Source organism: Sorex fumeus, unplaced genomic scaffold (genome assembly GCF_029834395.1).
Source record: "Sorex fumeus unplaced genomic scaffold, SorFum_2.1 ptg000019l, whole genome shotgun sequence".
Taxonomy (NCBI): Eukaryota; Metazoa; Chordata; class Mammalia; order Eulipotyphla; family Soricidae; genus Sorex; species Sorex fumeus.
The window spans coordinates 6,736,537-6,751,178 of record NW_026606076.1 but is presented as its reverse complement, the minus strand read 5'-3'; the positions used below and the strand labels follow the sequence as shown (position 1 = coordinate 6,751,178).

The window sequence follows — 14,642 nt, the reverse complement described above, 5'->3', positions numbered from 1 at the left end:
CCCCTTCAGTAATACATGGTTTGTTTGTATAAGGAGGTGGGGGTGCCCCAATGTGGAGGTAAGAAGGAAATAATCCGGGGCTGGAGCGATAGCACAGCGGGCAGGGCATTTGCCTTGCATGCAGCCAACCTGAGTTCGATTCCCAGCATCCCAGATGGTCCCCTGAGCACCGCCAGGATTAATTCCTGAGTGCATAAGCCAGGAGTAACCTCTGTGCACTGCCGGGTGTGACCCGAAAAGCAAAAAAAAAAAAAAAAGGAAATAATTCTGGTATAATAATCATTCCCATGACGTCAGCACATAAGGGAAAGATACTTCCTTGTTATCACCCGGGTGCAGCCATGGCACTGTCCCAGCATTTGGACTTGACATGTCTGTTAAACTTGTAAATAATGGGTCTTGGTGATAGAAGCCAGGAGGAAGGTGCTTAAATGAGAACTAAATAAACAGGTACCAAATCCTTCCCTCTCTTCAGGCTGTCAAGGCTCACCACTGTCTCATTCATTTCTCCAACTCTGGCTTGGTTCACAGACCCTGGTTTGGTTTGTGGGGGTTTATGACAGAGATTAACCATGATGTTGCAGCAAATCCTTTGAAATTAGAAAATCAGGCAGACCTCCATTCTTCAGGGGTACTGGTGGGTGTTTGTAGGAAATCTTTTAAGTTTGTGAGGTCAAGATCAAAGGACCCCAGAACCATCATGAAAATAAAATTTGGAGGAGTATATTCACATCAGCTGTCAGGCTGTCCTGTTAGGCAAGAGCAGCAACTTCACAGCACTAGCACAGATTTTTGATTAGGAAAAACCATGTCTTGGCATACTTGTTGTTTTTGTAAGCACCCACAGAATTTGTTTTAACTCAGCAGGCCCATATCCTGGCACCCAGTACATTTATGTAAACATAGGGAAGCAAGCGTTGTTTTAGAAGTGAGAAAAAGTGATTACACAAAGCAATCAACTATTGATCTTTAATCACCTCACTTTTAGGGACCCTAACCTATTGTTCCTATTTGCACTCTGTCGAGCTAGTGCCCTAGTTGAACAGTTACAAGAAATTCAGTATACTCATGGGTTAATTCAGGGAATTAAAAGGTAAAGGTAAAGGTAAAGGCCCTCCCGTTGATCGTCGATTTGCTCGAGCGGACCCAGTAACGTCTCCATTGGAGACTTTGTTGTTACTGTGTCTGGCATATCGAATACTCTCGGTAGCTTGCCGGGCTCTCCGAGAGGGGTGGAGGAATCGAACTCGGGTCGGCCATGTTGGCCGCTTGTAAGGCGAACGCCCTACCCGCTGTGCTATCGCTCCAGCGAACCTTTATGTTATTACTATAACAAACATTAAATCATCATAGCCAAATAATAATCAACATTTCTGAAAAAAAAAAAAGACTTTCTCTCGCACATCTGCTGTACAGTTGTTCTTGACCACGGTTCAAATATTAAAAGGTAAGGTAAAGGTAAAGCCCTCCCGTTGATCGTCGATTTGCTCGAGCGGGCCCAGTAACGTCTCCATTGGAGACTTTGTTGTTACTGTGTCTGGCATATCGAATACTCTCGGTAGCTTGCCGGGCTCTCCGAGAGGTTCAAATATTGAATAATTTAATTTTCACTGGACACTCTGTCCACTACCAAATTACTAAGAGCCTACTCATCTGTACAGTGGTAAAGGGACTTCTGTTCATGTGTCTGGTCCATGTTAGATCCCGGTCAAATTCACTGCACTGTCGATTCAAGCACTGAAGAGTTGTTGAACACAGAGATAAGAGTAGCTTGAGAACACCAAAGGCTATGAACACACACACACACACACACACACACACACACACACACACACACAGAGGAATCTTGCTTAAACATATAATACTTTCCCACTCATTACCAGTCCCTGATCCCCTTCCTGGGCCACGTGTTTCACTTAGTTTCTAGTCCACTCCTATAACTATGAGAACATGAATAGTTGAAGCTACACCAGGAACTGGAAGTTTGGTGTGATACAAACAATCTCGGGTCTCAGAGAGATAGTCCAGCGGGAAAGTAGCTGACCCAGGCTCCAATCTTAGTACCCTAGAAAGTTCTCTAAGCCCAGTCTTGAGTGATCCTTGAGCACAGAGTCAGGAATAAATCTTCAGCATTACTGGACATGGCCCCCCAAAATGAATAAATAAACACAGACCATTATGAATATCTGAATATTATCGCCCTGTGATTTTTGTGCAATTTTTGCAGGGGTGGGAGGTTGGTGGGTCAGGGCTGAGGCATGTTCCTGGCAGTTCCTTTATAAATAAAGGAATCGTTGTGAATTTTCTTCCCTTAGTGAAAAAAATCAAAACTTTCCCCTCCATATGCCATTTCTTCAGCCCTCACTTCCATCTGTCCCGGACCTGGCGACCCCCAGATGTCCAGGTCACCTGATCCAACCCTACCAAGGAGAAAAACATTAACATTCCTGACCTGGAATACTGGGAGCCTGGCCCTTTTAGGCTCTGACCTGAAGTGTGGTTACTTTCCTCAATCCAGGCCCTTTTCCTTAAGCATTAGGGTTTTCTGCGTTAGGGTCTGAAATGCATTTGGGTGAAGAACAGAAGAGCAGTAGGGAATAGGGTGCTAGGGAGACCGGGGTTTTTTTTCCACGTCGGCCGCCGAGTGGTCGCTCCAAGGGCCCCCAGCCTCCACAATCTCTGCCTTAAGCACGGCGGGGTCGCTCCATGAAAGTGGCTGGGGATGGCGGTCCCTCACCCAAGGTCACGTCTAGTGCTTTTGCGGAAAGACTTTATTCATTGGTTTCTGGGGATACAAGGTCGTTTTTGCTGAAGAGAACTTATTTTAGAAAGATGCGTAAGCGAGGGACGCTAGTCTAGCCGGCAGGCCCTTTGCTGGCCGCGTTTCATTTCTTGGGCTGATTACAGAGTCAGGTGCTAAAGTTTCAGTTTTTCTCATCAAAGGGACCTGGGGGCACTTTCTTTCTTTTCTTAAAAAGGGCTCTTTCTTTTGAGCCATGGCCAGTGCTATTCTGAGGTCACTCCTGACTCTGCATTCAGGGATCTCCTGTTGGTAGTCAGGGGATGCTATGGAATACTGGGGCGCAATCTGGGTCAGGTGCGTGCAAGGCAAACACCATCCCACGTACGAGCCTCCTGCCCTGGAAGCTGGGGGACGGAGGCCTGTTTTTCACATGGTTGGGCCTCAAAATCATTTAGTGGAGCATTTTTATTTTTACTGGGGCGATGCAGAGATTTTAGAGAACACAGTGGAGGTGGGGGATGCATCAGGGTGGGTTTACTTCTCCTGCCTCTGCACTCAGGTGCACTCCTTGCAGTGCTCAGGAAACTTTTGGAATGCTGGTAATGAAGCCTGAGTCAAATGCTTGCAAGACGAGCACCTCACCCACTTTACATCTCCAGTGCCTTTGTACAGGAAAATTTGAATTTATTATTATTTTTTAATTGTCCCGCACACCTGTTTTCCTCTGCCGAAGCATGTGGAGAGTGGTCTCAGCATGGCTTTGGCTGGGTCCCAGAAGTCTTCAGCTGTCAGGGCTCTGCTCAGGGCGGAGAGGGGAACTGAATCCGCCCTCCTCTAAGGGGCCCTGGGGAGAACAGCCAGGGGCGGGGGCAGGAGACTCTGCCTTGTTCTCTTCTGGGAGCTTGGTTTTAGAGTCTCTGGATCCTGGCCGTTGATGGGGTTACATGGCAGTTGGTGGGTGTAACTCTCTAGCTACTGGAAGGTGGGGGAGGTGGGTGGAGGAGGCCCAGTCCCGAACCGAGCAGGCTTGGAGATCTCAGCCTCGGGTCCCGCACACCTGGGTTCCTCTGCCGGTTCCTCATCCAAGCGTGTGGAGAGTGGTCTCAGCATGGCTTTGGCTGGGTCCCGGAGGTCTTCAGCTCTCGGGGCTCTGCTCAGGCTAGAGAGGGAAACTCAGTCCGCGCTCCTCCAAGGGGCCCCAGTGAAGACAGCCAGGCACGGGGTCAGGAGACTCTGCTTTGTTCTCTTCTGGGAGCCTGGTTTTAGTCCCTGGATCCTGGACATTGATCCGGTGTGCGAGACCCGGCGCTGAGATCTCCACGCCTGCTCGGTTTGGGACTGGGCCTCCTCTACCCAGCTCCCCCACCTTCCAGTAGCTAGATAGTTACACCCACCAACTGCCGTGTAACCCCATCAACGGCCAGGATCCAGAGATTCTAAAACCAAGCTCCCAGAAGCGCAACCTCTTATTCTCTAGTTCTCACTCTCAGAGAACCCGGCATGCTACTGAGAGTATCATACCCGCCTATATGCCTGACCAGGAACACCTGTAAAGGTGATTAGAGGCTGCCCCAAAAGCTTCCATCCCTCTCGGAGAGCCCAGCAAGCTACCAAGAGTATCCCACCTGCACAGCAGAGCCTGACAAGCTAAACCGTGGCGTACTCAATATGTCAAAAACAGTAACAATGAATGGTCCTCATTCCCTTGATCCTGAAGGAGCCCCCAATATGTCATCAGGCTAGCACGTGATAGGGACGAATGGAGATGTTACTGGGCCAGCTCGAGCAAATCGATGAACAACGGGGTGATAGTGATAGTGATTTTAATCGTAATTTTTGGGCCACAGCACACAGTGCTCAGAGCTTACTCTTGGATCTGAGCTCAGGCATCATTCCTGGAAGTGCAGGGGGGAACCTATGGGCTTTCGAAAATTGAACCTGACTTAGCTGCCTGATGAAAAGCACCCTATCAGCTGCCCTATCTCTGCTAACCCTCTATGATTTTATTTTGCCCCAGAAAAAAATATTTCTGCTTCACCTGCCAAGTTGTTGAACACCATCCCATTCCCACTGTCCATCTCTCCCGGACCAGGGGCGCCCCCTGCTGTTTGGGTGAGTACTTGCAGAAAGGGGTTTTCCAGGGACCAGCTGCCATAGGTTTTAAATGTCTCAATCTAGGGGTCTGTGCAGTGGTTTAGTCAGGAGGGCGTTTGTCTTGCTCTTATCTGACCTGGGTTCGTTCCTCACTAGCCTGTAAGGTACCCTGAGCTATCATCTCCATCTGTGTCCCTCAAGTCAAAAAAATTGAAAATAAATAAAGGGCCCGAGTCATAGTACAGCAGGTATTTTGCTTTCCATTTAGCAGAACTGGGTTTGATCCCTGCACCCCATAGAGTCCTCTGAACATTGCTAGAAGTGGCACAGAAATGAACAGACTTTATCAAAAATTAATAAAGAGCTAGAATGTTAGGAGTGCAGGTAGGGCGCTTGCATTTTGTTGTCCTGCATTTTATAGGTTGCTCTGAGCGCGTGTGGCCCAAACCACACAGCTCCCGCCCCCCCCAACGAAGAAGTCTCACCTCCAGGATTACAGAATTTGTGTTTACACTTGAGCATCCTTTGAACTTCATTTTTGGGGGTTGGAGTTATCACAACTACCTTTGTTGTTGTACATTCTTGTCAGAGTCATCACGACTGTTTTTGTTGTTGTTGTGCATTGTTGCTGTTGCTGTTGTTGGTTTTGCCCTTTTTGCTACAAACTTGAGATGGTCAGGGCTCTGCCCCTCTGTCCATGCTTCTCTGGATGCAAGGGAGCCATGCTGAATCCCCAGCGGTAAATCAGTTGCTCAGCCCTCTGAGCTCCTCTCCCTGGGTCTATCTCACTACTCAAGGAGCAGATGGGGTGAGATTTAGGGCCACAGCTGACAGTGCTTGAGGGCTGCTCACTGCTCTGTGCTCAGGCTACAGTGGACAGTGGATACCAGGGAAGGCCCCAGGCCTTCCTGCTGGCCAGCATCCAATCCAGCCTGGTGTACTCTTTCATTCCTACCTTTCTTGGAAATATGTAGATGTAAACATTCTGGAATATACTCAATAAGAGTTTGTCAGGAGGACAAGGAGTTGGAGGCTATGAACAAAATTCTGTGCTGTCACCATGATGCTTTTAGACCAAGTGTAATTTTCCTCTCCTTTTTCTTATGCAAAGTCACATACCAAAAACTGAGTAAAATCATATAGTCTTTGAAAACCTGGCCTATAACCTCATAGCTCTTCTGGGTGTGGCCACAAAACAAAATCAAACCTCTGAACTGGAACAAATAGCAGTACTCCTACATTATTTAAAAAAACAAAACGAAACAAAACTCTGAACTGAACCTTGAGAATAAATCACTGGATTTCACACCTCTGCTATTGGCAAATAAGATGATCTTTGCTCTAACTGGGTGCCGTTGGCAGTGGAGATGGGGGTCTGCCAAACCAGCAGTGCTCAGGGATCATTCCTTGGGGATTCAGGGTGTATAGTTGAGTCTGTTGTTGCACAGGAAGTGCCCTGACCACTGGTCTCTCTTTTCAGGCCCCTTCCGGAAATTCAGACCTTTGAATTTGCAGCCAGTGCTTCCAGCTCAGGGTCACATAGGGAGCTTCTGGGCATCAGCAGCCCTGCGATGGCCTCTACCAGCTGAGCCTCATCCGTGCCTCCCTTCGTGCCTGTCTGTGTCCTTCTCACAAGGTTCACAGGATTTATATAGAATTAGAATTCCTGGGGTCAGAGAGAGGCCAGGAGTGCAGGTCCTGGCCTTGCAAGCAGCCTGCCACGATACAATCTCTGGCACAACACAGTGTCCTCAAATATTGCCAGTAACAGGCCCAAAGTTCTGCCACTTGTGGCTTCAAAACCCAAACCGGGTCCTATAAAACTGACTGGGAGGAGTTGACGCATAAGTTATCCTTTTTTCTTTTTCTCTGTTGGATTTTGGGTCATACCTTGTAGTTGCTGCTTCTGGTAGCTAGGTGGTCCAGAGACAGAACCCAGTTTAGCTGTCGCAAGGAAAATACCGTAACAAACTATAGGTCCAGCCTTTAAATTTAGTGACTTATTTTTCATTGGAGGCTATGCCTGGCGATACTCTCGGGTTACTCCAAGCTCTGTGCTCATTGATCCCTGTATGCACTGCTTGAGGACCCTGTGGGGTGATGGTGATTGAAATTGGGTCGGGGATGTGCCAAGAAGGCACCCCTTGCTCCGTGCTGTGTCTGTGGGTATCATTAAAAAATTTTACACTAGTTAATGTCCAGAAAGTTGTGAAATTAGATGTTCTTGGTTCTCCTAAGTACACAACTTCTTTTCAATTCATTTTACATTGTTGGTACATAGTAACAGAACTTTTTAAATTGGTTTTTGTCTGAGTCTCAGCCAGCAGTACTCCTAGCTTACTTCTGACTGTGTGCTCAGGAATCACTCCTGGTGGACTTGGAGGACCCTATGGGATGCGGGGATCAAACTAGATTCAGCTGCCTGCAAAGCAAATGCCATATCTGATGTGCTTTCACTCAGGTCCCAGAAACTATTAGTCTGTTCTGCTAGATTTCTGTTTAGATGTTATAGCATTTTCTGTTAGAGTGGACCCAAGGGGCCTGAGAGACAGCACAGCAGGTCTACTGCTTGCCTTGCCTTCCCTGAGAACAATGTGTACCCCAGATTTGAATCTACTTCTGCATCCCCTAAAGAGGAAGGAGCACCTGACAGTGTTTTCCTAGGATATTTCTGTGAGGTGGTACTCAAGGGTGTGGCCGGAGAGACCGTTTTGGGATCCGATACAGGGACTTCCGGTCAGGGTCATACGCGTTTTGCTCCTCTCTGGTGCTCACGACTCTGACTTCTCCAGGTCTTTGTTCAGAGCCTCGGTGGGGATCCTCAAGAATAACATGCTGGAGAAGATGGTGTTGCACCGTATGACACACTGTCCCCAGGTAGGAGGAGAATGACTCGATAAGGCGCTACAGTGGCAGGAGGACACAGGCCTCCAGGGTGGACTGTCTGGGAGTCATTTCGGGAAGGAGATGTGGGATGTGCCTGATTTTGCTGCCTGAGGCCACTTTTGTCCACGTTCATTTGGTTTTTTGTGTTTAGCTTTGGGGGTGACACCTAGTGGCTCTCAAGTAGGGCTCCCATTTTAGTGGTCAGTTGTCAATCCTCTCCAGGATCTGACGGACGACAGCAGTCCAAAGCTTACTGTAAAAAATATTTGGGGGCTGCCAGGGGTGTCCTGACGGCTCTCCCCCTCGTCGCCCCTATTTGGGGGGAGCCCGGGCCACTGCCCCAGTCTCTCTGAACCTCCTATTCTGGTCTCACACTTCCTCTCATTCCTGTCACCTTCTGTCTCTCCCGCTCATCTCTCCGCGCTCCATCTCGCAGCCTGGGCTCTCTCTCTCTCTCCACGTGCTTGCTCATCTATTCTTCTACATTCTTCTCTCTCTTTCCCCCTTGCTAGCCTCTCCACGGTCCATCATGCCACCCTGTTCTCGCTCTCTCCAGTTCTCTTGCCTCTCCAACTCCCCTGCACTCTGGCTGACAGTGCACCCAGTCAGGTAGCCAAATCAACAAGAAAGTCCTTCCTGAAGGCCCACCTAATTCAAAGGGAATACCCCCTAAAAGGTTTTCCAAAGCCCTTCCTGACTGCCCAAGGGCAAAATACCTCCTAAGGTGTTTTTCTCCTTTCCTCAACAATAACTATCAACAGATTAATACTAGTTATTTTTATATGGACACAGTAAGATACCATTGAGGCTTGTAGGGCAGCTCTCCTGGGAACATCTTGCCACAGACTCAGACTACAGCACTCAGGTCAGATTAATCATTCCCAACCCTAGCAGGGTCCAAATCTAGTTATTATTTTTTGGATCATGACCGCATTTGTCCATCACCAAGCTCTTAACTTATAGTTAAGCATTATGGCACTTTGGCCAGGCCCATCTCGATGCCAGGGTAGCACATAGCTTACCACTTTCCCTGGTTCCATCCAGTCCCTCGTTGGGACCCTGCTTTTGGGGGCACTAGGAAGTAAAGGCAGCTAAGGCTTAGGTGAGAGAACAGATGCCCAGGAGGAAAATATCACTGAGAGTCACATTACAAAAGCATGTCTTCTTGTGTCCATACAAAAAAGACATTGCTTTGAATAAACTATGCAAAGGACCTAGGGAGAAGAGAAAAAACAATATTTACAAGTCAACAGAACACAAAGAGAGAAGTTAGAAATAAACACAGGAATGGGAGCACTGTGATGGGAGCAACCCAATAAACCTAAACTACCTGAGGTTATGCAGGAAGGACAAAACAGTGTTATCCTACAGCTTATGTCTTGGAGTTTTTGCTTTTTTTGTTGGGTGAGGGTAGTGGTTAGGGAGTGGGGCCACACCTTGTGATTCTTGGAGTTACCCACTCTGGCATTGCACCTGCAGTGCTTGGGGGGACCATATGGGACACAGTTATTGCCAGTCCTACCCGCTGTTTCCATACCTGCTGTACTGTTACTCCAACCTTCTGTTTTATTTCCTTTCACATTTTTTTTTCTTGTCATAGTGGAGGTACTCAGGGCTTCTAAGAGAAAGAACTTGGGATTCACACCTGACCAGCATCATGGGCCCCAGGGTGCCTGGGGCCTGTAATGACTGCAGACCCCATAACTTGCGATTCCCCTATTTTATCCTTCCCACTCTGGAAAGCCTTGTCTGCTCCACCACAGTCTCAGGTTCAAATGCTGCTGTGTATATTGTTCCGGGCATGTGCCATTCCCAGGGAGACTGATCAGAAGATCTCTGCGACCGACAGAGTTATTGGGTGTCAAGTAACTTTTGTCTCCTTCTAGAGGGATTTAGCCCAGCCCTGAACTGTGATTTCAGAGTCCTACCGGTATATATGTCCATCCATAGCTTTGACTTTCTGACTGGACATTGAGTGTTCCCTTGTCATCCCTAGAACAGAAATGTGAGATGAATCATGGGGCAGGTCATGTCTAGTGTTTTGGTCCAACCTAGGGTTGCTTCTTTTCGGTCCTGCTGGGCATGTTGTCAGGTCTTACTCTCTGCAGTGCTCACAGGACCAGTGGTGCTGGGCTTGGCCATGGGGTGTCTGTGTAAGGCTGGCACCTCCAGAAACCTTCTAGTGTAATCCCCTCACATTGCTGCAGACCTGGCTGCCTTCGACTGATTTCCTAGGCCAGTCAGCCAGGAATGTGCATGGAGGCTGGTTTACCCCAAGGGAGAAGGGAGATGTCCTGAGTCCCTCTAGTGCCCGTCTCATGGCTGAGAAAACAGAGTGGTGACTGACACTGTCTCCCATCTCCTTTGTCTGTCTGCTCAGGACACAGTGACCTTCTCTGATGTGGCCGTGAACTTCACCCAGGAAGAGTGGATGTCCCTGGATGCCTCTCAGCAAAAGCTCTACAGGGAAGTGATGCTGGAGACTTACCAGCACCTGCAGGCTGTCGGTGAGAGCCTCATGGGGTACACCCTGCCAGCACAGACCTCCTTGCACTCCTAGGGTGTGGCCGGGTCTGTGTGTTTAACAGGGTCCATGATCTGAATAGTTCCTTCCAGTGCTAAATCAATTTGATTCTTGTATTACACACAACTTCACTGTGTTTGTTTTGGTTTGACTTTGGGGCCAGGTACACATTCCACCTGACTTTGTGTTAAATGATCATTTCTCGGAATGCTCAGGGACCCTGGGGCTGCTGACAATTGCACCCGGTTGCCAACTTCAATGGTCAGAGCATTACCCCCCAGCATAATTGTACCATGCCATCAAATTCAAGAGTTTCAGTTTGTTTTAGTTTGGTTTTGGAGTTTCATCTGGGAATGGTCAGGTATTACTCCTGTCTGTACTCTGGGAGCATCTGGGCTGCAGGGGATCAATCCCTTATTTGTGCATAGCACAGGTGTCCTACCTGCTGTAATATCTCCCTCAACACAAGTTTGTTTATTTCTTAGAATTTTACCCATCAGGTCCTGTTCTATTTCAGTGTTTGGGGTCACTTCCAGTATTTCTTGGGAGACTTTAGCATGACTCATGGTTTGCTCTTGGGCTCTGCTTCAGGGATCACTCCTGGCTGGATCAGGGAACCTTATGGGATGTTGGGGATCAAAGTTGGATTGACCATGACCAAGGCAAAGGTCCATCTGCTGCACTCTGTCCGGATATGTTGATTTTTGAACATTTTTTAAATTGGGGGTCTTGCCATCTTTGTCTATTTTTGGGTTTTATTTTGCACATGAGCTTACTGCACTCAGTTTTAGAGGGGCTCAGGAAACCCCATATGGTATTGTAATGTCTGTCCATTTTGGGGTTTATTTTGCTCATGAGTTTACTGCACTCACTTTTAGAGGGGCTCAGGAAATTCTAGATGGTGCCAGCACAGAGAAATAACTACAGAGGAGAGGGCATTTGTCTTGCAGGAAGTTGAGGCAGGTTCAATCCTTGGCTTCCCATGTTGCCACTGAAAACCACCTGGGTCCTGAGTACAGATCAGGAGTAACCCCTGAGTATCTCTGGGTGTGACCCTGATAAAGTTACATACGGTGCTTGGACCAAACACATGTCACCTATATTTTCCTTGCCCTCCTATTCACTCTTAAATGGAAACCTGGGTCCTACATCTCTGATAGCAATTTGCAGCATATCAAAATGGAGATTCTGTTTCATGACTTTTGAGGAATTTGCCACATTTCGTAGGGAAATGTGCCATTAACCTGTTGCTTTTTCCTTGTCTAATCCATGCCTCTGTCTCTGTGGGGACAGGGCATTCTCTGGTGAAGCCTGCGGTGATCTCCTGGCTGGAAGTAGGAACCCAGAGGCTGGGGAGAAGAGGCATGTGTTCAGGTGAGTGTCTGAGGACCCTCCATGGCTTAGGGGCTGACCAGTGTGTGGGTGCCTTGAGCAGGTGTGAAACATGCAGTTGTTTCCGGGAATTCGGGCTCCTGAATCCAGGTGTCTATGCTGCAATCACTATGCCATTCACTCCCTTGGACTTTGAGTCACAGAATGACTTTGTCATTGTTTTTGCTTTCTGGCTTTGTCTGTTCTTCATCTATTAAGCATGTAGACTAGCCCATGGGATTCATGACCGTTTTGACCCTCGTCTGTGACCCTTTGCCCTCTCTGTCTAGCTAAATTTGACCTCGGATCATCAGCGGTTGTCAAATGTAGTTTCCTGACTGTCCTCCCGTTACTTGTGGCAGTGCTCAGGGATCAGCCTCACAGAAGACAAATGCAATAGAAGGGAAATGCAATACCTGCTGTTCTTTCTCCAACCCACTAAGAAAAAAATTTTTTTCTTTTATGTTCAAATTATGGGGCCAGAGAGATAGTACAATGGGTAGGGCATTTGCCTTGTACACAGCCACCCGTGTTCAATCCTCAGCATCCTATCTGTTCCCCCATGCACCACCAGGAGTAATTTGTTGGTGCAGAGCCAGGAGTAACCCCTGAGCATCGCCGGGTGTGACTAAAAAAGAAAAAAATTGTGAATAGTTGAGCCCAATAACTACGCTAGATTGGGCCGGCGCTATAGGACAGTGGGGAGGACACTTGTCTTGCGCTCAGGTGACCTAGTTTCAATAAAGAAAATCTTGTATGATTCCTCTAGTGTTCCTGAGTCCAGTCTAAAAGCAAAGCCCCAAGGGTTAGTGTGTGATTGCCAAGCTCCTCACGGTGATCCTCTAAATGAACCCCTTTTCTCTGAACCTGTTTGGAATATGAAAACCATAGAGATGTCCTCCACTTGCTCTGCCTGTTCAGGTATGTTGCATTTGACTAATTCTCAGGTTTTGGATTGTGTTTGATTTCAGAACTCCAACCGCAGCTTCAGGATGTGGCACTGCGACAGTTTGATTTGGGAAAGAGCTCATCAAATAAGTGTGAACTGGTAAGATTCACACATGTAAAATAAGTATTTTTTATGCTGGCTGGAGAGCTCAGTGGACCAAGAATAGGATTAGAAAGGTGGGGTTTCAGGCTCCATCCTGCCACCATGTTTCCAGTCTCTGGATATGAGAGACAGGAATTCGGAGCCTAATTCTGGGAGTAAAGGGCCCATAGCCTCAGTGGGGATAAATTCAACATGTTCAAAAACTAAAGAAATTCCTATTCTTTTTCACGCTGATGAAATACTGTGGCTTGTTATTTGATAGAAAGTAAGCGAAAGTGTTAGATTGTTTCAAGGAACTGGTTTGTAGACCCTCCTTAACATGCAGTGGAAAGGACGCTTGCTTTGCCGGGGATAGGAATCTGGGTTTCCAGCACATATGGTCCCCAGATCCCCAGCAGCATTGGGCCCTGAGGTCTCCTTGGTGTGGCCCACCCCCAAGTAAATACAAACAAGAAAACAAAACGAACAAAAATGTCATTGATGCTAAAGAGGAATCCTTATGTGGCCCCTGTAAGGCATCCAGCTGTGTGGAATGCAGCGTTGCCTTCGCCCATGCATCTGGGGTTCTACACTGATCTAGAATTGAACCCAGACTTCCATCTCTTATTTTTTCTGGAAACGGGTACTTCGGTTTTCTGCAAAGAGAGTTATTTTCACTTAATATGTCTGTTCATTGAGATGAAAATAATTTACAGAACTTAATGACCCCCACATAGGTCAGTTTTGCAAGTAGGCCTTGCAGAAACATGACTTTCCATGGAAAATCCCTACACATGGTGGATTCGTGTGGTGGGAATGTCAGAAAGCACAACTTCCATGTTGGAGTTTAGTTCTAAGCTTCTGAGGTTTCACATTGGTTTATTCTTTCTCCCCCGCAGGGAACTTAGGTTAGTTGAGTTACACCCCACCCGGCATTCCCAATTCCTACAGAATTAATTGACTCCAAAAAATATTTCCTCTTGGATATTTATCATACGCACTTGGCTTAAGTCTCAGTTGCCCTTAGTTCCTAACACCCCAAAAGCTGGGTCGTAGCAAGGAACTTGGATGGATCCTGGCAAGCCCAGAGCTACTCTGGTTTCGAGAAAGGGACAGCCTAAGCGCCAAAAGAAGTATGATAAATTAAGAGCACGGTCATGGAACAAACTGACTGAAAAAAAAAAAACTGAATAAACTCCCTGTTGGAGTGAGGAAAAAGTAACCTGACTTGAAGTGTAGTGTGCGAAACATAGTGAGATGTTCCCAGGAAAAGCCACCCTTTCAGCTTGATCTAGGATCTGGATAAAAGCCTGTATTTCTTACTTTGCTCACACAAAATGACTAGAAATATTGTAAAGAAGTAGATTTCATATGATTGCTTAAGTGGATTACCGGCAAAAGGAAGGAGAAAGCAATACACTCTTAGATGGAATCCCGCGCTTTTCAGATCCCCTAAGAGGAATCTAGAGTGCTGGAGCCCCCAGATGATATTCTGTCCTTGGGTGTATGTCCTAGAGGGAATTCCCCTAAAAAGTTTCTTTACATTTCTTTACATTGTTTTTGTTATTGTTCCACCACATCTATGTGTAATTGCTGCCCCCTCAGCCTTCATGATTTCTCTTAATGCTGTGAGAAGAATTAACGGCTCCTGATTCCCAACCAACCATGGCCCCATTTATTTGTCTAATGGGCATGAGGGTCACTCATCAGTCCAGAAAGTACCAGAGGGCCACAGGATACCACAGGATGGTGAATCAGAACATGAGACTGCCGACTCAGTTATATTAGAAACAGTGACTCAATGAAATAGAGCAGTAATTGGAATCCTTCTCTGCTGTTCTACAGGGAAGCATCCAGCCCCAGTGGAATGCCTCTGATCCTGCTCACTGTGAAAAATTCTTGAGTGAGCAATCCTGCCTTCATCCATATGGAGATGGCGATACAGGCGGGATGTCCTCTGAGGGTGATTGGAAGGAAGAGAGTGACCTCGCTCC

General features: G+C 47.3%; 1 protein-coding gene across 1 annotated transcript in view; it reads left to right on the top strand.

Moving 5' to 3' along the window:
- Window positions 1–14,633, top strand: part of LOC130022486 (zinc finger protein 560-like) — a 131,498-nt gene extending 116,865 nt beyond the window's left edge. Inside the window, exons 7-8 of the mRNA XM_056113258.1 lie at window positions 14,494–14,551; window positions 14,623–14,633. Coding sequence (XP_055969233.1) covers window positions 14,494–14,551; window positions 14,623–14,633 — 69 coding nt within the window. The remainder of the gene's footprint in view (window positions 1–14,493; window positions 14,552–14,622) is intronic.
- The last annotated feature ends 9 nt before the right edge of the window (window positions 14,634–14,642 follow it).